The 24939-nt window shown below is 38.5% G+C and overlaps 1 protein-coding gene and 1 pseudogene across 2 annotated transcripts; both read left to right on the top strand.

Moving 5' to 3' along the window:
* Positions 1 to 653: 653 nt before the first annotated feature.
* LOC117907075 (transcription factor VIP1-like) lies at positions 654 to 8931 on the top strand. 2 transcript variants are annotated; one of them, XM_034820443.1, is made up of 4 exons: positions 654 to 1359; positions 2126 to 2267; positions 8118 to 8202; positions 8444 to 8931. In XM_034820443.1, the coding sequence occupies exons 1-4, from the start codon at positions 773 to 775 to the stop codon at positions 8680 to 8682; spliced, it is 1053 nt and encodes a 350-aa protein (XP_034676334.1). In that variant the 5' UTR covers positions 654 to 772; the 3' UTR covers positions 8683 to 8931. The 2 variants fall into 2 exon arrangements, with proteins under 2 accessions (XP_034676334.1, XP_034676335.1); XM_034820444.1 differs by having other exon boundaries at positions 656 to 1359; positions 2135 to 2267.
* Positions 8932 to 9340: 409 nt separating this feature from the next.
* On the top strand, positions 9341 to 12677 carry LOC117907076 (annotated as a pseudogene).
* The last annotated feature ends 12262 nt before the right edge of the window (positions 12678 to 24939 follow it).

The following is a 24939-nucleotide window of genomic DNA, read 5'->3' as shown; positions in this document are numbered from 1 at the left end:
TAAAATTTCTTAAATATGTTCAAAATTTAATAGCTATCAATTTTGATTTTTGATTTTAGAGAGACGTTTATATGATTGTTTATGATTTTTGCATGCTGTTACGAAGTGTGACAACTTCAAACTTGGATAATGGGGAAACATTTCAAACTTTATTTATTTATTTAACAAATTCTTCATTGATTTTTTAACAAATTTAAAAGGTAAAGTATTGTTCCGTAATAATTTGGGAGACAAAATGTTGAGTTTTGAACGTGAATTTGTAAACATGCCAAGGGGCAAAGTGTTTTTAACCTAAACATTAATTTAATAAAAAATATAGTTAATATTGCCACGATGTTATGTATTGAGACCATTATTAGACAACATCATTTTGGTTTGTATATAATAGTTACTTTTTTTTCATTATTTTTAAAATTATATATACTTTGTGTAATAATTATGATTCTACTTGCAACTAGGAATCATTGCAAACATTATACAATGCAAGCCGACGACTTTACTCTCTTTTAAAGTTATTACAATGTAGAAAAATACAGATCTTTTCAAAGGAAGAAGATGGCTGACGTGAGACACGATAGATGGGGGCCACAGAAGGACACACGTCCGATGCCTATAAAACCGAAGTTCGAGAAAATGTACACGTTTCCCGGTCGTCTCAAGATTCTTTCACATACGCCCTCGCCGTTACGTTTACCACCAAAAAAAAACAAAAGAAAGTCTCTCATCCTCCTCATCAACATTTCCACCTCCGGGGAGTTCGAATAACCCCCACATGGACCACCACTTCGCCGGAAAGCCCTTGGCGGCCAGCCCATTCGGCAGCCGGGCCGATATCGACCATATGCCTGACGCTCCATACCGAGGGGCCCACCACCGCCGGGCCCAGTCCGAGACTTTCTTCCGCTTCTCGGACGACATCCTTCTCGACGCCGATGCCGACGTTGATGTCGACTTCAACCTCGATATCATCTCCGACAACACCAACAGTGGAGCTGCCGGCGTCCCAATGGCTGTTGACTCTTCCAAATCAGAGGATTCCAACGGTGGGTACTCCGCTTCGGCCAAGGCCAAGTCGCTGGACCCTATCAACCACTTCCGGAGCTTGTCGGTGGACGCTGACTTTTTTGAGGGTCTGGGATTCTCACCGGCGGCTACGGCTGCGGCTGGGGAGAGCTCTGACGGCGGTGGAAAGGCGACTCAGGAGAAGAGGGTGCACCATCACCGGCATAGCAACTCGATGGATGGTTCTACGACGTCGTTTGAGGTTGAATCGTTCATAGGTTCGGATGGTGCGAAGAAGGCTATGGGACCTGATAGACTCGCAGAGCTTGCTTTGATCGATCCCAAGAGAGCTAAAAGGTACCTTTTACTTTTCAGCTTAGTTCGGCTGACCCTTTTGCCGAACTGGTTTCTTTTTTTCTTTATTAGTTATTGAATTTAGATCAATTAACTGTGAGATTATGAAAATTTTGAATATGGGTTTTCGTATATTGGGGTGGGGAAGAGCTTGATGTTCGGCTTTGCTTATTTATCCGTATTTCGTTGGTGGTGAACTTTTTTGTTGGAAAGCAAGATTGGGAAAGGAAATGTGTTCATGGTGGTGGATAAGTGAGCTAGTTATGGAGATGCTAAGAATTTACAGAACATCAATTGAATGAAGCCGGAAGTCCAGTCTTACCTTCTGAAAATAGCATCCAAAAAATAAATAGGAATTTTACTTAGCCTCATGCTTAGCAGAGGGCCTATATTGCCGGGATGCAAGAAGTCCAGTAATTAGGAATTTATTTATTTATTTATTTATATATATATTATTTGGGTCCGGCATCTGCCTTTGCTAATAATACAAATGGAACCTAATGCATTTAACCAAGTGATAAGAGAGGATTTTTTTTTTTTTTTTTTTTTTTTTTAATTTTTTTTTTTTGGGGAAAAAAGATTGGTGGGTTTTTCCTGGATTCAGTTTAAACTTTTGTAGCATTGCCTAATCTTTCAACTGTTTAGATAGTGGCTTATTTCTTTTCCTATGTCTTGGTTTTGGCTAAGAGGAGCATTTGATCTGAATTAAGTTATTCAGGGGTGATCATCTTGAGTTTGATCTGGACAACTAATGTTAATTCTAAGCTAGCTTGAGCAGGATTCTTGCAAATAGACAATCTGCTGCACGTTCAAAGGAGAGGAAAATACGTTATACTAATGAACTGGAGAGGAAGGTGCAGACACTTCAGACAGAAGCAACCACCCTCTCTGCACAGGTCACTATGCTACAGGTATGGGCTATACAGGAGGATTATACATGACCTGAGCAAGATCTCAATCTTTTATATCCAATGAACACCTGAATTAATGTCAATGTGGATTTATTGTGCATATTGATAATGACTTCTGTGGATTGTGATGGTTAGATGAAGTGCTCATAAAGTTTCGACTAACTTTCCTTAAGCTAAGATATTTTTAACCTTTGCTTTCATTTTTCCCTAATCAGCATACGTTAAACAAATTATTTACGCTAAATTCAAAGAATAAAGGGATCCCTAGTTAGCTTGACAAAGTTACAGACCCTTATATATCAAAGCCACTGTGGTTCCTCACCTATTCTGGAGGAGACTATTTAAAACACAGGAGTATGGATGGTCTTGTTGTCCTTTTTTCGATCTCAATTGTCCCATTTGTGAACTATTATGTTTTGCAGACATGGCCACAAAGTTCCATATGTTAGCAGTATCACTGATCTGATTACTTTGCACTTAGTATTTTTAACTGTATCTTCCATCTTATAGAGCCTTAGATATTATTTTTTTCTTGCTGACTGGACCGGTTTGCATGTATGCAACTTAATTCTGAGCTTTGGGAGGAACTAGATTTTGTTGCTTAGTTTTAGGAAGTAAATAAATAAAGAAATTTGGGACAATTCATAACCAGTTTGAAGCAATTGTGTTGTGATCAACTTTAAATTTTGATTCTCCATGCGAAAAAAAAAAAAATAGAAAACCTGAATTTTAATGCATCTATGTTTTTATATAATTCTTTTTTAAGCTAGTATTAAATTGATCTTATCTTTATGCATACTGTTGGATGACAATGCTACTTTGTCTGTTTGGTGTACTCATCTCTGGCTACTCCTTGCATTTGACATCTGTAGTATACTTTGCAGGAGGTCTTGGTCTAGCTCAAATTTGAACTTCTAGACATCAGTTTATGTTATGTGATATGATAAACACTAATTATAAGAAGGGTAAAAGTTTGGAACATCTCATATGAGGTTTTTTCCCCTGGACATATCACTTGTCTACCTTGGTTTGTGTAGCATTAGAAATTTTTTGTAATATAATTTCTGCCAAGCATACAAAAACTTGTCCACTGAGTTTGGTTTATTATAAATTTGTTAACTTTAAGCAGTTGGTTTTTTAAGTTTTTGTTTGATATCAACATGTAAAGATAACAGTCTTTTCAATCTGTTGAAGTGCTCAGTGTCATATGAAGGCTATTTATGCTATAATATGACTTTGGCCAGTATCTTATGAAGGTTATTTATATACATTTGTTCTTCTACATGAGGGGAAAAGGGGAGGTTACAATCGTTTCCAGAATATTAAGTGAGGTTAATAATATTTTTAGAAAATTTGGGGAATATTCCTGATATTTGACTTGATAACCATTAGGGTGCTACTATCACTAAAAGTCATTAACATTAACTATCAGCATCTTTCGTTGCTATGATTCATTCTTTGAACCTTGGGAATTGAATGGCATTCAACTATGAGATTGTTGTGTGGACTGGAAAATTACTCAAGATGCCTTTTGGGAGTAGCAAGAGGTTTGGTGAGTATCGATCAACAGTAAGACATTACTTGAGGTATGGCGCTTGACAGATTTAGTATCAATATGTCAGTTAGGCCTGTGGATTGACAAGGTGTCTTGTCACTGAGCATGTGAACAGGCAAACATCATCCATTCAAGTTTGGCCTATGTTTGAGGTACATGGCTTGTTTTCATTGTTCAGGTCTACAACCAAAAAACTGCTCCACACTTCCTGTCTGTTGGAAACTATGTTCCAGATATGAAATCCTAAATCATTATTACCTATGCCATCCACATATTCTGCAATCTCCATGTCCATGTTTTATCATATTTAACTCCTATTAACTTTCACCTCTTGACTAGTAAATATAATGATAGAATCCCCATAAATATGTTATACCATCTCAATCAACACAACCTTGTACTCTAGTTGTTTACCTCATGCATCAATTTGAAGTAGCATTTGAATGATTGGGAACTTGAGGCATTTCCATCAAGGTTGCAAGAAAGGTTTGTGAAGAGGGAGCTCTTTTTCCCTATCAAAAAAAGGTCCATGAGGAGGAAGAGAATGATAGAGTGGTTTGGATGGACTCAAAGAAGGGGTTCTTCTCGGTCAAATATTTATATTCCATCTTGGAGTTGGGGTGTATAATTTTGTTTCCACTTGGTATTATTTGGAATTCTTGGGTCCCGCCCAAAATGAGTATTTTTTGGCTTAGTAAGGTAACTAGCAAAAGGTGTTGACCTTGGATCCTCTTTAGAAGAGAGAGTGGTTGTTCGCAAACATGTCTTCTTTGCAAAAATGAAGGAAAATCAATTAATCACATCCTTTTACATTGTGCCAAAGTAAGGGAATTATGGAAGTTGGTGTTCTCACTTTTGGCATTGTATTGGTCCTTCCTTTTATGGTTAGGAAGAGTCTTCAAGTTGGTATGGTTCTTTTGAGGGAAGAAACTGCGAGAAGGTTTGGAGAGTCGCTTCTCTATGTATTTTCTTGGGGCAATTTGGAAGGAAAGTGAGGAGCAACTGATTCAATTGCTAAACTGCTCTTCCTTAGAAGTCTAGTGTCCTAGATTAGCTTGTATTTAGAAAAAGGCCCAATGCCTCCAATTAATTTTGTAGATTGACTTGGATTTGACTGAGGAAGGAAATAGTTCTGTGTGTTCTCTTGCTGTTTGGAAAATCTTTTTGATACTCATTATATGCATCTTGTGTACTTTGGTGTATAGTCCCCTTATTGAATTTTATAATATATTCTTTTTTTCTTATAAAAAAAAAAAAAAAAACAATTTGAAGTAGCGTTATTTTTTGTAACTGAAGCTGAAAGTTTTTTTGTTTAATTTTTTTTCCTTACATTCCTTGCATTTCATGTTATACTTGATATACTCTTGAATTTCAACCTTTTCAAGGCTCCATTTCATATTGAAAGGGATCTGGGATCATTATGTTGGGATTTTTCTCATCTTTTTCTTTATGGCATCTTTGAGATTGTTTGTTGGATTATAGATGATTCTTTCCAACATTTACTTAAAAGAAGAGTTGTTGAACATAGTTCACTATTACTGTTAGAGTAAATATTATCTCTGGGATTGGGTTCTTTCGTACTCCTACTATGGAGCGGAGATGAATATCCATCAGCTTGAATTATCATATAACCTTTTCCAAATGGGCTTCAACTCCAACCATTCAAAAATATAAGCAACATAAGCAAGTTTCTACTGGACAGAAATTCTGGGCATATTTCAAATAATAAAGAGATATATTAAAAACCTCTAGTAAGCTGTCACGGTTGTTGCGATGCAGTCATAACCCTGACAATAGGATCTCTAAGAAATTTAGGCCCTTGAAATCTGAGGAGAGTAGTTCTATACTTCAATGCATTGATATGATTAGCAATATATATGATAAATTTATTTTATTTTCTTGAACTTCTTCATTAGCACACAAGAATCATAGGAATGGTAGATGTATAGCACCAAGTTCAGGCAGTCTTAATAGTAAATTCCCTTTTGTTTGTTTTCAGTTTTTGGTTTTTTTTTCCCAGTACAATGCATCCATTCTAGTGTTGTGAGGAGCCATTACATTCATATGGCACCAATTGCTCTTAGTTATGATTTTGGGAGGACTATTAGGTGCTTGTGGAATTTGATTTGTGCCCAGGGTCAACTTTTATCAATGTATTATATATTATTTTTACAAATTATAAAAGCACTGTGATTCTTGTATTAGTTAACATTTATTTTTGAAACTAGTGTTTACTTAGAAGGGAGTCAATCTTTAGTTTACGAACTGCAGTTAAGATTTAGTTTTACAGTACTAGGAATCTACTTTTGAGTAATGCCCAGTTCTTCTTGAGGTTAAACAGCATGCTCACTGATCATGAATGCAAAAGCAATGTAAAGTTGGTAATGCTTCATTGTCATATTTGTTCTACTTCTACTATACAATACTAAGGTCTGCTTTTGCAGTAGTGCCCACCATCTTTGCCTTTAACACACAACAATACTGACCTTATGCTATCCTTGGTTCTGATGATGGAAAGATATATGGTGGGTCTATCACAATCTAATGACTGGTTTTGGATGAGGCAGTATGATTATCAGAGGCATATATAGGTTTCTGAAGAGCTACCAGGTAGCTATCAACTCTTTTTGCATCAACTTCAAACCAATCACTGATACCTTCAATGCTTAGAAATATCATTGAATCAAGCATTAGCGATTAACTATTTCCTATTAACTTAACTAATTGGAAATTCCCCAGTCTTTCAAGTCCCATCCCATATCTATAGCTTGTAGACATGATTGAGGATTACATCCTAACTGCTGTTGTCCATCAGAAGAAGAGTATTGCACTGGGTAAACCCAAGGATGGATAGGATTTTAGACACTCTTAGATGGTTGATTCTGTTGTTTTTGATTCTGAGGTTTAGGTAGAAGAGAGTCTGTTGTCTGGTGGTTCTGACCCTTCCATAAATTTTCTCATAACTATTCCACTTCAGGAATGATGGATGTTTACTCCAAAGTAAAAGTTAAACCCAACTTCATGTCTTGATGGTTTAGTTGTATACTCCTATATGTCATACAAAAAGTCTTGTAATATTATCGTTATTTAAGCATTTTGGAAAATTATGGAACCCAGCAAGGTTATGAAAATTGTAAACTCCAACTGTGGCCTTCCCAAAGTTACTTTCAAATTTTAAATAGATTTTAAGATTTAGTTTTTCCAGTTTTGACCTGCAGCCTACAATACTTAAAAAACTTACCTATAATAACTGATTATGTATAAGATCCTTGATTATACAGTGTTTGTAAGCACCACTTTGGAGACTGTTGGGTGTGCCCACATTTAATGATTAAATGTGCAAAATATACCAGTTGGCTGTCTTTTTTACATTCTTAATTGCTAAATAATTTATTTTGCAATAATGCACAAGTATATGTGATATTGTTTATATCATGGAAAATGTGCTTAAAAAAATAATATATCGAAGTGATTTTTCCTCTTGCATCCAACAACAATGCCAAAACTGTTTAATCCTTTAATAAAAAAATAAACAAGTTCTAGATGTATGATATTGTTCCTGGCACCTACTTGCTCTGAGTGGAGATTATTTTATCTTTCCCTTTTCTTTCATTTTAAAGCATAAGTATGATCTAAGAGGCTTCTTTGGTTAGTTACTGATTTATATTTAACCCTGAAAGAAGCTTAAGACATCCCTCAAGTAACTCCAAAAGTTGAAAAAGAAAAAAAAAAAAAAAAAGAGAGATCTTGTTTTGTTAGTGGGAGAATTCTGACTAAAATGCAAAATGGCTGACAGAAACTGCCAAATTACGAGCTGAAACAAATTTGGTGTGGTAATTGACATGGTGCCACATCAGCATAATGTGAATTTATGGACTGTTGTGTGCTAATGTGATAATCGGCAGTATGATGCTATTATGGAAAAAGTTTGTTTATATTTAATCCTTGCTGTAAAGCTGCAGTTTCATCATAGTTCTCTATTATTGAGTTATTCTTGTTTGACCTACTTGCATTTTCTTGGTTCACACATCAAAGATACCTGTATTTAATTTCATTTTCTTCTAATGCGCGCTGAACATATACTTCACTATACAACCTATGTTTATAAATAGAATCATTATTAGTTACCACCCTTGGGCTGTCTCACCTCTAGTAGAATATTGCTTCATGTTGCACTTTTTGGATGTTATTCTGGATTGACTTTACTCATCAAAAACACAATAGGATAATGAGACGAAAAGAAAGGAGACAAGAAAGGATGGCAACACTCATTTCTATTGTTTCATGTGATGCAGAGAGATACCACTGGACTGACTGCCGAGAATAAGGAACTCAAACTACGGTTGCAGGCCATGGAGCAACAGGCATCTCTTAGAGAAGGTATGCATGTTTTCTGGAACGTTCATATTCTTATAGAAGTATTTAGAACCACATGGAATTGAGTTGTTTCTATTTTTCCTCCTGTTCATCATTTGGGATGAATTAATAAAGTCATTGGACTGAGAATGTGAATCATCAGCAGAAAATGGAAGAGTAGCATTTCTTGACCTTTGTAAAATGATTATAAGGAAGTAAATCCGTCTACATGATGGTTCATGGTCTATTTCTCTATGGCCTACAGCTCTAAATGAAGCATTGAGAGAAGAAGTACAGAGGCTTAAGATCGCAACTGGACAAATCCCAGCTGTCAATGGAAACAGTTTTAACAGAGGGCTGCCTCCACAGTTTTCCTCCCATCCTCAGGCTTTACATCATTTTGGTGCCCAGCAGCAGCTTCACATGCCTCAATCATCTACCAACAACCAATCTCTAAATGGGCAGCCCCAGCCTAGCTTCTTGGACTTCAATCAGAGGGTTTGATGACTAGCCAGAAAACCTAATTGGCAGGAAGGCAGAATTTGAGAATTAGAAGGTAATACATCCTTGGGTAGGATCTTGTACATGTAAATATGTATGTGTGCAGGTAAAGGTTGTGAAGAGTGTTTCTCAGATCAGTCCCTTGTATCAGTTACACTGTTGGCTATGTTACCTTTAGGTTAGAATTCATGCAGTAGTTCAGTGAGATCCTAGTGGAGCATTTAATGGATGGATGAATAAACATTCATAATCTGTCTTTTTCCTTCTGAGAATGATTAGTTGATATAGTTAGAGTTAATCAAAATGGATCATATATTGGTGTTAGATAATCTGTTTCTCCCCTTTTTAGTTCCTGTAGTTAGGGTTGGAATATGTTTGAAATACAGGTAAACACAATACTCAAGGACTGCTCTGTTCCAGAAATGCCTTCTTGTTTTCCTTTGCTTGTGTTTATATGGCCGTTTTATCATGTATGTGAGGAAAAGAGATGAGAACCATAATACCAAGCAGGAGTCTGCACCTCCATGCTCAGAAATGAGAAGCAGAATAGTACCAAGTTCAAGTCTGCACAATCAATGGCGGTCGTTTTATGCATTTTCTATTTACATGAATGGAGATCGTTTTATGCCTTTTACTATTTTGTATGCTGTGGGGAACAAGAAAATTCAGAGTGGGAATTCTGAATTATTTCTCTTGTACCAAACAACTAGCAACAGACCCATGGCTTCAGACAGGATTTAAATGCCTCTTCTTTAAGAAATCAGAATCTGGCATTTAAAGGTCATCTTCAAACCATTAGTACAAAACAAATGTGATTTTTGCTTTTTCATCCTTCATATTGAAGGGCCTGCAGAATGATGGCAAAGAACCTGCGTCAAATACAAAACTTTTTGTTACATCACCATTTTATGACCTGTCTTTTATGTTGTTAATTTCAATGGGGTCAAGTAATCAGCACCAAGAACAGAGGCATCGTGTCTTCAATGGGGTTTTCCATAATAATTTGAGACACAAAAAACAAGAAGGAACATTTAAACCTAAGTGCATATAGAACTCTGAAGATAACGGTATCGTTTATAACTAAGTTGGCTCACATGAATAGGTTTGAAACGATGGAACAAGAGTCCTTCTTGCTTGGACTTTGCTGCCAACGTTAATGTTAAGCCAATATTAATGTTAACAAGAAAGACACGTATCGGAGAAATCGGAGCTGATCATATCTGGCAAGTAAAAACAAAGTAGTTTTGATCACCTTTATATGTGCCATTAGTAGCTCTAGAGATTGGCAATGGAGCTAAGCATGTTGATGATCTTGGCGTTGGCGTCGGTGTTCCTGCTCTCGTGTTTTCTCTTGCTGCATTCATGGGCTTCACCAAAAGCAATGGACACCATCCCTGGCACCTTGGGTTGGCCTATTGTAGGGGAAAGCTTCTCATTCATCTCTGAATTTTCGAGTCCACTGGGTATTTACAACTTCATGAAGACAAGGCAGGAAAGGTGATTGATTAATCAAGTTCATAGATTCTTCCGAACTGCCTAAACTTTTTCAAAGTTGTTTGTTTTGATTTCGTTAGTTTTATGGGCTCTCTTTCATAGGTATGGAAAGGTGTTTAAATCTTTTGTGTTGGGGAGATTCACTGTCTTTATGACCGGGAGGGAAGCAAGCAAGATATTGTTGACAGGAAAAGATGGGATGGTGAGCTTGAACCTCTTCTATACTGGGAAGCAGGTGCTAGGCCCACTAGCTTACTCCAAACCACTGGTGAAGCACACAAGCGCCTTAGGCATCTAATCGCTGAGCCTCTATCACTTGATGGCCTAAAAAAGCATTTCCAGTTCATCAACACTCTGGCAATTGAAACATTGGATCAGTGGGCTGGAAGAAAAGTGTTTGTTCTTGAAGAGGCTTCTACAGTTGAGTGTATATTATTGAGGAATGAAATCAGGAATTTTGAAGAAATTATGTTGTTTACTCACAGAATTGAATCTGGATTTTGCAGTTCACCCTCAAGGTGATAGGAAACATGATAATGAGCCTGGAGCCCACTGGTGAGGAACAAGAAAAATTTCGGGCTAATTTCAAAATCATCTCCTCCTCATTTGCATCCTTGCCATTCAAAATTCCAGGAACAGCTTTTCATCGCGGGATGAAGGTAACAGTTCTCACTAATTCAATTCAGTAATGTAATGATAAATAATTCAGAAACGTATTCTTGTCTGCCATCAACAAAGTTTGGTACATACCTGTTATCATTCAATGGAAATTCTGCTTCTTAAAAGCTGAAGAAATGCAAACTTTGAAAGCCCTTTGACACAGCATCTCATCTGATCAGGCTCGTGATAGGATGTATGTCATGTTAGACTCGATAATTCAGAGAAGGAGAAATGGCAAAGAATACCGACAAGATTTCTTAGAATCTCTAATAAAGAAGCATAGCAAAGCAGGCGGGGACAAAGAAGATGACGATAACAAACTCACAGATAATCAATTGAAGGACAATATATTGACTCTGCTAGTTGCAGGCCATGATACCACAACTGCTGCCCTCACATGGCTCATCAAATTCCTTGAAGAAAATCCACCTGTTTTGGAACATCTTAGAGTAAGACTATTTTGATACTAAAACAGTAGCTTTCAAATTCTTATATAGAAGACTGAACTGGGAGTGATGGTGGATTTGCAGGAGGAACATAAGGAAATTCAAGCTAATGGGAATGGTGGAACAAACCTCACCTGGACTGAAGTCAGTCACATGCCTTACACAAACAAAGTAAGGAGCAGTAGCATATTGATTATTACTTTTTCCATTAAGCCAGCCTGTCCTGGTTTCTTTAATCTGTTGCGACTTTCAGGTGATTAATGAAACACTCCGGAGAGCCACAATTCTGCCTTGGTTTTCAAGAAAAGCTGCTCAGGACTTCAAGATTGATGGTATGAACCTGCAAGTCAGCCATGATATTTAGTGCTCAATTTCTGTTCTTCACTTTCCTTTTTAATAAATATCAGGATACCAAATCAAGAAAGGATGGTCTGTTAACTTGGATGTTGTTTCTATTCACCATGATCCGGAAGTTTTCCCAGAACCTCAGAAGTTCAATCCCTCCAGATTTGATGTAAGCTCCTTCCATTCCATTAATCAGCATCCTGTTTAATTTTTTTCCAACCATGCAGTGGTAAATAATGCCTTGAATCAACTGCAGGCAACCCTGAGGGCTTTCAGCTTCCTTGGATTGGTAGTGGACCTCGTATGTGTCCTGGAATCAACCTGGCCAGACTGGAAATCTCCATTTTCATTCACCACCTGGTCTGCAGATACAAGTAAGATGAACAACTTTTTAGAAAAAAAAAAAAAAAAAAGTGCATAATGCATTTTTCCTTTAGGAAATATATCAGGACATTTAAATGCCACCAGTACTGTAGCGATTCTATGACTAAAGCAAAACCATCTCACCTGAAAATTGTCTACAAATTTCTCCAAATTCTTTCTTACAGTTTCTAATAATTGAGATGGATCAATTTCCAGCATATAATATATCTCCGAAGTATATGGCTTAGTTGGTCTTTTTCCAGTCTTGATTTTAAATGATCTACTACATGACCTCTTCCACAGGTGGAGAGCTCTTGAGAAGGATGACTCTGTCCAGGCAACGCTTGTCCGAATGCCAAAGAATAAGTACCCAATTGTGGTTGACCTACTGTAAAAAAAAAAAAATCGTCTTGCAGGGCTCTTAAAGCATTATGCATGGATGAGTAGGTTGGAAGAGAAGGTTGGAATGGAAGGAATAAAGGATTCTCACCTGAAACCTATGATTGTGGTCAGAGAAACTAGTGCTTCAGAAAACATAAGTGTAAGGTTGCAATTGTCTACTTGCAGCTAACATCTCAAGCAAAGTTGAGACATTGAACCTCTTTTTATGAGTATGTATGAAACATTTTGAATATGCATGTAAGGTTGTGTGTTACACATAATTCAGCAATCATAAATTATTCATGGCTATTAGTAGACATACAATAATGTCAACATCATTCATAATGTGAGCATTGGCATCTCATCTTCCACCTAACATGCATCTCTGTGACTGTGAGTGAAAGGGTGGCTGTGGCTCGGCACCTTTCCACCTTACTAGGTACTTCCTAACCATATATCAGAGCCTGGCATCCATAGATCCATTCTGTATTTCTTGCCCACATTCTGCTTAAAAATCATTAGTGTGACTCTCTTGATGCTCACAGAACTGCATAATCTTCTACCCTGAAAAATCACAAACAAATCATCTCCAGTCTTGTAGAACACAAGGAGTTTGGGAATAATTGAACCACTTAGGATCCCATGGAATTTTCATTTTGTATTAGAATTTTCCCTGAATCATTGTTATTCTCCCCATCTTGGATCACTTTTAGGTGCAGAGAATGTTTTAGAAAGGAAACTTTACCTTAATTTTGAAAGGTAGGTTGAAGGATGCTACTTCACAAAGGTCAGAAGGCTGCCTCCCAATTTTCAGAAACAATCAGGCTATAGTTGTGTACTTTATCCCATACATGAAGACAATGGAACATAAATCCCTCGATTATAATTAACCACGATGAGCAAGAGTAGAAGCAGCAGATTTGAGCTCTGCTAGGATATAATCTGTGGTCTGAGAAACTAGTGCACCGAAAGACACAAGCACAAGGCAGCAATTACCAAAAAACTAGACACAGGAATGAAGTTGTGTGTATCTGCATTTATCTACTTGTTACATCTTGCATATATGGTTATTATCTCTGTTTGAGTTCACGGTTGCATGTGAAAGGAACTTAGATGGTTAAATAGTGAAGAAAGACAATATTCTAAATTACAATCTGTCACAATGAATTTGCTTCTTTTTGGAAATTTTTTTTCATACTAAATAAAAGCAAACCTTTTGTTGAGTGTTCGAAGAGGTTCCAGACAATATCGATAATTTTCAAACAATCAGTTGTGATAAAGAGGCATGAAAGGGAGATTAGGTCCTATCCTTCAATAGTTCCATCTAGGGAACCCCTCAAATGCAACCCAAGAGTTGGTGAAGCAAGAAGCAATCTCATATCAAAATTCAACCCAAAGATCCATTCTTTATTTCTACCCACATGCCTCTTAGAAAATGAATAATGTTACTGTCTTGATGCAAAAAGAACCGCATCAGGAATTTTCTATCCCACAAATCATATTCACTCTTCGAAACAAGAAGAGCAGTTTCCTACAGTTTTGAGAATCAAGAACCAACCACAGGAACATATTTGAAATAATCGAACCAATTAGGATCCCATGGAATTTTCCTTTTGTACACAGTTTGCCCTGTATCTTTTTTATTCTTGCCACCTTTGATCACTATTGGAACAGAGACTGTTTTAGAAAGGAAACTTTACCTTAATTTTGAAAAGTAGGCTGCCTCCCAATTTCCAGGAATAGTCAGGATGTAGTTGTGTAATTTATCTCATGCTAAGAGAATTAGTATAGTGAGAAATTATTCATTCCTTCAATATCTCTACTTTCTTGTCATATAAGGCTACTGTTAAGGATGAAAATTTTGGGATATTTCACTGAAATATGGGATAACAAAATAAAGTTTGAAATTAATGTTTTATTTCAAGTAAGAAGATTTCCAAAGTAGTAATTACGAAGACAAATCAAGTTAAAAGGAAAAAAAAATCAAGAAATGAAAGAAGACTTCAAAATATTTTTTTTTTTTAAAATATGATGTACATTAATTTTTAAAATATTGAAATACAATATGTTCTCAATGAAATAAAATTTTAATTTTCATATTAATATTCTTTTAGGTTTAATAATATCATTACTTTTGATATACATGTAATAAAACAACTTGAACTTGTGCATTATTTATTTTTATTTTTATCATTTTTTGGAGTTTTCCCATGGTTTTTTTTTTTTTTTTAAGTTTTAATTAATTTTATCTCACCGATATTTTAAGTCAGAATATCCATCAATATTTCCTAATATATCCTAATATATTTATAAAATCAAATTATTTATATATTCATAAAAAGTGATACTTTCATACTTAGCTACTACTATAGTAAGCATCGTCTTACATGCTTAACGACTTGAATTATCCTTATTTTCATTATAAGACTTTAAGTTATTTGCATAAAAACCAATATGTATGTTTAGTATTCTTAGTAGTCCAACTTGATAGGATACCTTGTAACTTTCCGAAAAGGATCTTCTCTCTTCACAGGATCCTTAATCACCCGAACATAGTAAAAAAATAAATTAATTTAAAAAATGATTATTTAGAACCTATACTTATTCACAAATATCTAAATCAAACACAACTGTGGACCCCGCATTTCTGCTCATGCGTTTCCCACTCGATGGTGAGCTCGATTTTGATTTCGAAAAATGATTTTCTATTTAAAATAATGACTTGGAGTCGCCACTTATTTTTGTTTTATTTTTAAAATGGTAAATAAAATAAGAAAGAAAAACCCTAAGTGCGACTCCTTATCTTGGAAAAGGTGATCTACGAAAAACCGGATCGGGCTCGGGGGTCAGGTTACTTATCGGGAAGGTACGGTAGAAGATCATAGCATTCCTCTAAGTCCCTAAAGTCGGGTCTCTACTAATAAAACGAAGCTGACATGACAATCAGTAGGAAAAATCAATGGATACTCTCCTAAATCATGCACAATATGGGAAACAAAACACGCAATAGAGATTGACCAGAATGAGAGTAGATGCATACCTCGGCCACGAGCCACAATGCGCTATCAAGAAACGGGATTAGTGCAAAATTAATGAATACAAAATATAGCTCATGCATATCGAAGTACAAACGAAACTCAAGCAAAATACATTAAGCACGACAATTTACGATCAACAAGGATCAAACCTAGGGCCCCACTAAAGCCCAATTTTTCATTCATGAGCTAGTCTCACAAATCCCGTGTTTTAGAATTATGAAGAATTCATTATTGCTTACGTAAATCAAGAAGATCGGAAGATTATTTAAGAACTGAAAGGGAATTAAAACTATTCGAGTGAAAACTGGATCCCTGGAGTTTATTTGAAGATTGAAGTATTTGGAATTAAATTTAAAAGATTTGAGCCCCGGTAACTAAATCGAAATTTGTTAAAGAAAATGAGAAACAAACTTTAGGAAATTGACCTGCGAGAACATAGACTTTTGAAAGTTGAATTTATGATAATGATAATAATAATAATAGATTTTTGGAAGTGTGGATTAATAATAATAATAATAATAAGGCTTTGAGAGTTTGAATTAATAATAATATAATAATAATAATGATAATAATAATAAGATTTCGAAAGTTTGAATTATAATAATACTAATAATAAGATTTTGAAAGTGTGAATCAATAATAATGATAATAATAATAATAAGATTTTAAAAGTTGAATTAATGATAATAATAATAATAGATTTTTGGAAGTGTGGATTAATAATAATAATAAGAATAATGTTAATAATAAGATTTTAAAAGTTGAATTAATAATAAAAATAATAATAAGATTTTGAAAGTTGAATTAACACTAATGATAGTAACAAGATTTTGAAAGTTTGAATTAATAATAATAATAATAATAATAAGATTTTGAAAGTTGAATTAATAATAAAAAAAAAATAATAAGATTATGAAAGTTGAATTAACACTAATGATAGTAACAAGATTTTAAAAGTTTGAATTAATAATAATAATAATAATAATAATAATAAGATTTTGAAAGTTGAATTAATAATAAAAATAATAATAAGATTTTGAAAGTTGAATTAACACTAATGATAGTAACAAGATTTTGAAAGTTTGAATTAATAATAATAATAATAATAATAATAAGATTTTGAAAGTGAATTAATAATAATAATAATAATAATATTAATAATAAGATTTTAAAAGTTGGATTAATAATAAAAATAATAATAAGATTTTGAAAGTTGAATTAACACTAATGATAGTAACAAGATTTTGAAAGTTTGAATTAATAATAATAATAATAATAGGCCTTGGACTTCAAAAACGGGCCTGGAAGTGCAAATTGGGATTGGGCCTGGAGGTGTAAACTGGGATTGGGCCTGGAGGTGGCTGGCATGGAGAGCATGAGGCCCTCCATCAGCATGCTTGGGCATGGGCTGCTTCTCAAGCCCAATATTTGCCACCAATGGGCAAGCCCCAAAGCTCCATCTTCAGCATAGGCTTGGGCCTGGGCTCCAACTTAAGCCTAAGCCCATAGCCATCATGGGCAACACCAAGCCTGTCATCAACACAAGCTCCTTCACGGCCCAAGGCATCCCTCTCCAACTGGGCAACTCCCCCAGGCGAAGCCTCCACCAGCAGCGGCGTAGAAGAGAGGGCAGGGACGACGGCGCCGGGACAAAGAGAGGAAAGTTGCGGCGGCGGTCTGGCGGCATCCAGAAGGTGCCGCCGTCATGGTGGCTGATGCACGCCCGCCTGGCTGGAGCGAGTGATGGCAGCTGAGGGGTGAGCAAGCGTCTCACCGACGCGGCGCACGCAACAAGAAGACGCGGGGAGGGGCGGCATGCGTGGTTCCCATGCAGGTAGGCGAGCAGCTTTGGGGTTCCTATGGGGGTGAGCTAGGCGCGGGCATGGCGGGCAACCGGGGGTGCAAAGTGGTCATTGACATGGATTTCTCGTGCAGGAGGGTAAGTAGAAGCTTAGGGCTCCTAAGAGGAGGCTTGGACATGGTGGTGTTTGCAAAGAAATGGCAATATGCATGGGGATGGACGGGATAGGTGAGTGATGAGATGGGCGAACATGAAGGTTAGAAAATATGGGTATGGGCAGTTGATACACGGGTGTGAAGGTCTAGAGAGAAATGGGTGCCAACAATCAGTGGGTTAGGAAGACCTTAAGCTTCATCTACAGAGTGCATGAGAAAAGGAGTCTCAACGGTTCCAAACCAAACCGCTAAAAATGGCGATGCAATCAGCAGCAATAAGGCATACAAGAAAGGTCCAGAAATCAACAACATACAGCATACAATCCATATTTTCCCAACCCAAATCGACGAGCAATGTGGTGCAAACCAAATAGGAAAGAAATGAGAAATATATCAATCAAAATAAACAAGGAATTTACCTCAAACTCACCTACAACCACTCTCTTTCTCCGTTATCTCCTTGTAATCAGACTGCAACCACCAGAAACCTCCAGCAACTGACTCCCCTCTTCCTCTTCCCGACCTCTTTCTCTTTATCCCCCTGTTCTTGTGTCTTCCCCAGCAAGTCACTACTTGCTCTTTCTTTTGTCCACCAGTCAGCAACCTGGCTTCCTTACCTACCCGCTGCATTCCGTCTAATCTGGCCGCCCCCATCAGCCTAATTCCCGGGGTGGTCAGAAAAAGAAAAATCATAAAATACCCCTTCACTGTAAAGGGGGTCTACAAATATGCCCCTCTTCGATAGAGTTCATGAGTGCAAGGAACATAAACACTGAAGTGAAAAGAAAGTGTGAATAGTGAATGGAATGAAGTGGACCCTACCGAAGAACTAAGGAGACCCCCATAGGGACACTGGTGGAACGCAAAGTCACTTAGACTAACAGATGAACAATGATGCTCTAACCCTAAGAGGAAAGGATGTCTCAAAATGCCTCCGAAACCACACTGAGGACCCAGGCTTTCTCTAAGACGTCTTCAACAGTGACTCAAAAGACCATATCAGGGATGAGTAACGGTCGAACCACTCTGAGGTACAGGAAAGAATGTGCCCAAAGGAGACCAATCTATGTGAACCATATGAAAAATGACAAGTGTGGGGTGCCTAACATCATGACAAAAGTATGTGTCGTGAACTCAAAGGACATCTTCATGAGCAACGAGAAAGGAAAACTGGAAGAACAGTGATGAACAAGCGATAAACACCAGGTAACCAAGTAAGGAAAATAAGGATAAATGCAAACCCATGAAGGCAAGACGTGCAATGCCAGTGAATATGAATGCCGGGGAACTGTGACTCAGAATGATACAGATGAGGAAGGATGACTCTGAACGTCAAACTAGGAAGTGGTGATGGCTCTGAACACCGAAACTGGGAATGCGATAATGATGGCTCTGAACGCCGAATGAATATGTGATGAGGATGGCTCTGAACGCCGATACTGAAAGGGGATGGCTCTGAACGTCGAAACTAAAAATACGACGATGACCCTGAACGCTGATACTGATGAGTGAACTACGACTCTGAACGCCGAACGAAAAACTAACAATGGCTCTGAACGCCAAACCGGGAGTCGATGGTGGCTCTGAGCATCGAACGAAGCGAAACATGGCTCTGAACGCCAAACGGGGACGCAAATCGGAACGTCAAACTAAGAAGCGATGATGATGGCTCTGAACATCGATACTGAGGAGTGATAACGATTCTGAACACCGAACAAAGATGTGATGATGGCTCTAAATGCAGAAAATGGAATCGATAGTGAACGTCAAACTGAGGAGTGATAACGATGGCTCCAATGCCAAACGAAGGCGAGATGAGAATGGCTCTGAACACCGAAACCGAGAAGTGATGGCTCTGAAGCCAATCTGGGAATGTGACTCTGAACGTCAACTGAGGAGTGATAACGATGACTCCGAACGCCAAAACGGGAAGTGATGGCTCTGAACACTTAAGATGCAATGATGGCTCTGAACGCCAATCTGGAAATGTGACTCTGAACGTCAAACGAGGGAGTGATGATGATGGCTTTGAACGCCGAACTAAAGTGATGATGGCTTTGAACGCGAACTACAAAGAAGTGATGGCTCTGAACGCCAAATGAAGATGTGGATTTGAATGCCAGCCGAAGATGTGGCTCTGAACGTCGAACTGGAAAGAGTGGTGGCTCTGAACAACGAAATTGAAATAGAGATGGCTCTGAACGTCGAAACGGAGAACGATAATGACGGCTCTGAACGCCAAACTGAAAATAGTGATGGCTCTGAACGCCAAACTGAAAGCGATGATGGCTCTGAATGCCAAAACTAAAAAGAGATGATGACTCTGAACGCCAAAACTGAGAAGCGATGATGGCTCTGAACGCCAAAACTGAGAACGATGATGGCTCTGAACGCCAAACTGAGAAGTAATAATGGCTCTAAACACCAAACTGAAAAAGTGATGGCTCTGAACGCCAAAACTGAAAAACGATGATGGCTCTGAACACCAAATGAGAAGTGATAACGGATCTGAACGCCAAAACTGAAATAGTGATGGCTCTGAACACCAAACTGAGAAGTGATGGCTCTGAACGCCAACTAAAGATGTGATGATGACTCTAAACGCCAATCTGGGAATGTGACTCTGAATGTCAAACTGAGGAGTGATAACGATGGCTCCGAACGCCGAAACCGGGAAGTGATGGCTCTGAACACCAACTAAGATGCGATGATGGCTCTGAACGCCAATCTGGAAATGTGACTTTGAACGTCAAACTAGGAAGTGATGATGATGGCTCTGAACGCCAAACGAAGGCGAGATGAGAATGGCTCTGAACACTGAACCGAGAAGTGATGGCTCTGAACGCCAACTAAGATGCGATGATGGCTCTAAACGCCAATCTGGAAATGTGACTCTGAACGTCAAACTAGGAAGTGATGATGATGGCTCTGAACGCCGAAACTAAAAAATGATGATGGCTCTGAACGCCGAACTACCAAGAAGTGATGGCTCTGAATGCCAACTAAGATGCGATGATGGCTCTAAACGCCGAACTGAGAGATAATGATGATGACTCTAAACGTCAAACTGAAAAGCGACAATGATGGCTCTGAACGTCGAAACTGGGAAGTGATAACGATGATGGCTCTGAACGCCAAAGCTAAAAAGTGATGGTGGCTCTAAACGCCGAACTACAAGGAAATGATGAGAGAGAAATATGCCCCAGTGTGGCATGCTGCTGCAAATCTCAATCCGCTGGAAGGGTCTGAAAGAGACTCTATGAGTCCCGAAAGACGCTCTGCTAGCTAGTTAGAAACTGCCCGAAGAAATCACGAGGTCTGTCAGAGTATCGTAATAAACTGAACTCCTCTAACTCATAATGCTCTGTCTAAAGAACCCATCGTCATCCCGTACGGATAATCCAATAGTCTCAGGGAGTAGTCTGGTAAGAGACACACGATGATCTCGACATAACAATCTACTAAATAGTCCTGGCTAATAGGGTAATCCAAACCTGAACATCGTGCTCCACTGAAAGCTCATCTCGAAGAAAATCACAGGAATAGCAATCACTAAGGCAAGTACAGTATATCCGGCTGAGGGATGGAACTGTGAAGGATCTGTGAGAGAACGATCGCTTCCCTGGCTAATGAGGGAATATGCCCCAGTATGGCATTGTATATACCCGATCTGCCCTGATAACTCAAGAGTACCTCCATGGGACGTACAAGGATTTAACATGTACCCCGCTAAAATGGTGACGAGGGAATCCCGCACCCGAGATAACTCTGTCCAGGAACCATGACTCTATTAGAAAACGTGAATTTGGCTGAAAGGCTCTGGAGAGGCTCCACAGAGTATCAGACACAATGAAATCGAATCATCAATCCGATGTGTATCTCAAAACCAAGGGTGGTCATGCAAATCAGTGGGGAATCTAAAATCTTAAACGAAACGGGGATACACCCCAGTGTGGCATCGAAATGTGACAGGTCGAAAATCAGATGAGCTCAAGTCATCCATCATCGAATGCGTGACCCAGTCATCCATGTCTATAACTGAATCAGACGCATAGATCAAAGGGGCATCTCCTAGAAGGAAAGCATGATGGCATCTAGGTGTCGAGAAGCGTGGGTCTGACTGGGCAACTCCCGGAGGCTCCGCTGTGGAATCATCATAAAGAGATAGCAAATATATCATCGTCTCGGCACACGTCTCGCAAATGGGGAGAAGTGCACAATCCCACCAAGATCGTAAATCCATCAGAACGGTAATATGCCCCAGTATGGGCATCGAACGTATGACAGGTTAGAAATCGGGCGACATGAAATCATCTATCATCGATCATGCGACATAAGTGAAGATCCATAAATCACATCTGAAACGGAAAATATGCCCAGTATGGCATCCGGTGCACGACAGGTCCGAAGAACAGTGTCATGAAATCATCTATCGCGCACATGTAACCTCCGTGAAGATCTGTAAATCTCATCCAAAACGGAAGTATGCCCCAGTATGGGCATCGGATGCACGACAGGTCAGAAATCGGGCGACATGAATCATCTGTCACGAACATGTAACACTGGTCGTCCGAATCCATAACTGAATCATGCACATATATCCAGATGTACCTCCCAGATGGAGAGGCATGATGGCATCAAGTGTCGAGAAGTCGGACCTAGTTGGGTGGATCTCGGGGGCTCCGTAAGGTAACGATCATGTCCACGTCTCAATGAGCATCCAGTAAGAGATAATGATCGTGCAAGTCTGTGAGGATCATAAACCTCCAATGAGCGGGATATGCCCCAGTGTGGCACTAGAGTTGATAAGTCAAAAATTAGGTGACATGATTATACTCAAAAGTGTTATTTGCTAGCTTCTAATTAATCCTTTTAAGCACTTTTGAGTAGTAGTTAGTGCCTTTTAACCCAATAGCATGTTAAGGCCCTTTCATCAATACTAATCAATGTGTAAGTTTTGGTGTTTTGTTAGTATTTTGATCACCAAAGCATTATGAGATTGAGGAGAGTTATTTGGAATCATTGGCAAGCAATAGGAAGCTCAGAGGCATGAAGAATCAAAGCTTTGAAGCTCTTTTGCCATAAGCAAAGTGGGATGCAAAAGGGGAAGCAAAGAGGATCCAGCCGTGGAGCTCTCTGATGACAGTCACTGCAGCCATTTTGGAGCACTTCCTGGAGTCCAAATTTTGCATACAATATGTCATTTGAAAGCTCAGGAGTTAAGAATCCAATGCCTCAAGCCGTGTGCAATTTGAGCTGAAATGAGGAAGTTACAGCCTTTGGAAGATAACTGCTCCAAGCTGAAGGAAGAAAGGCTTCAGAAAAGTGCTGCGAAATCACCATTCTTGTTGCGGAATGGTTTCGCAGCCTTTTTGCACAGTGCTATGGAGTTCCCCTGAAGCTTCACGCCGCGATGGAAGCCAAGCACCACAAGAGGAAGTCAACTTTGTGAAGGTGATGAAGCAGCTGGCTGCTATGAAGAAATTTCGCAACTCCTCTTGTGCGCCTGCGAAATTTCGCAGACCTCACCTTTCACCTGCGAAGTGGTCTTGAGTGCTTCCCGATATTTGTAACCGACACTTGGAGATATTTTCATTAGATTTTTGTTGCCCAAATGCCCAAATTCTCCTTGTAAGTCACCAATGATAAGTTTCCTTAGTTTTAAGCTAGGAATTTGGCACAAATATCATGAATAGCTGTCATTGTAATTTGATTTAAAAGAGAGCCCGAGGGCCTGTTCGGGGTTCTGGTTGTGAACCTTTTGTAAGTTAACAAGAAAGAAATACAGGAGCTTTAGCTCTTCACTACCTGACCTTTTCACTTCGTATTTTAATATTTTTACCAAGTTATGCACTCTCTGAGGAGCTTTCCCCAGAGAATGAGTAGCTAAGCTTTTTAGTTCCTTGGAGTTAAGGTTGCCGGGAAAGGTTCCAAGTGCTTCAATCAGAAGCTTGTGTTTCAGCTATGAATGAAGAGTAAGTGTGTCCCGTGAATGGTTTCTAAGTTTTTAGTTAACTTAAACACCTTGGAGTCACCTGGGCCAACACTTGGTAAGGCAAGTGATCTCTAACCGGAGATGCACTAGTTTACCCCTTGCGAGCCTTTGGTAGGTGACTTGAAGGTAGGATTTTCTAGAATAGCCAACACTGGTAAGCTTTTGGACTCTTAGGAGACATCCATTAGTTACCTCTTGCGAGCTTTTGACGGGTAATCCAAGGTTAAAGATCACCTTGAATGGTAAAGGCTAGTGAGAGGCTCAAACCATTGCAATGTATCAGTGAGAGAATTAAAGCTGAAATCCAATTGAGGGATGCATTTATGCAGCACCTATTAGAGAATTGACTTTATGTTAATTCTCTAATGTGAGGAATTGAACCAAGTGACCGGAGCTATGCTTTTGCATGAGAACCTCCCCTGTATACCTGAATCTCCAAGGAATGCTTTTCTTCTTAAGTTATTTTCATCACTTGTTTGTTGTTAATTTAAGTCCATACCTTTTTCAGCTAAAGTTTGTGTTTTATTTCTTAAGCTAACCTTGAAATGAAACAACACCAATTCACTTTGAATTGGTATCATTTTCAACTTGAGTACCCTTCCCAGTGGAACGATCCTAGAGCCACTATGCTATAGTAGCTTTGTATTTGCTACCCTAGTTCATGGTGTTATAGGTTATAAATATTGTTGATTACACCCGCCATCAAGGAGCACCAGCTGGACATACATCAGCTGGGACACCAATTAGGCATGAATCATGACACTAAGTCAATCATCGTCAAACTCACAACCCCGGTAATCCAAACACGATTGAATCGGTCCTACACATTAAAGAGACGTCTCCCAGAAGAAGAAGCATGACGATATCTAAATGCTAAATTGAGAAAAAATAAAAGCTCTGGAAGTCAAACCAAAAAAACTAAACCTAAACACTAAACTAGAAGAATAATGGCTCTGGAAGCCAAACCAAAAAGCTAACCCTAAACGCTAAACTAGGAGGCCCATAGGTGAAAACCTACGGTGGTGATACAATAAAAACGCCCATAGATGCCCGATCTATGGTGGTGATAATCTCGAAAGCCCAATGATGAAAAATCCATGGTGGTGAAATAACTAAAATGCCCATAGATAGCTGATCCATGGTGGTGATAAATTGATCAAAGTCCATAGATGTCTGATCTATGGTGGTGATAAATCTGAAATGCCCATAGATGAAAATCCATGGTGGTGATAACTGAAACAAATGCTCATAAATGAAAATCTATGGTGGTGAATCTGAAATGCCCATAGATGGAAATCTATGGCGGTGATAACGGAAACAAATGCTCATAGATGAAGATCTATGATGGTGAATCTGAAATGCCCATAGATGGAAATCTATGGTGGTGAATCTAAAACAAATGCTCATAGATGAAAATCTATGATGGTGAATCTGAAACAAAGGGGAATGCCCTAAACAAACTGAAAACAGGGGGATGCCCTAAACAAGATGACAATAGGGGGATGCCCTAAACGAAATGACAGTAGGGGAATGCCCTAAACGAAATGACAGTAAGGGGATGCCCTAAACGAAATGACAATAG

Source organism: Vitis riparia, chromosome 18 (genome assembly GCF_004353265.1).
Source record: "Vitis riparia cultivar Riparia Gloire de Montpellier isolate 1030 chromosome 18, EGFV_Vit.rip_1.0, whole genome shotgun sequence".
NCBI lineage: Eukaryota > Viridiplantae > Streptophyta > Magnoliopsida > Vitales > Vitaceae > Vitis > Vitis riparia.
The sequence above is the reverse complement of the archived record's forward strand: the minus strand, read 5'-3'. Positions and strand labels throughout refer to the sequence as shown.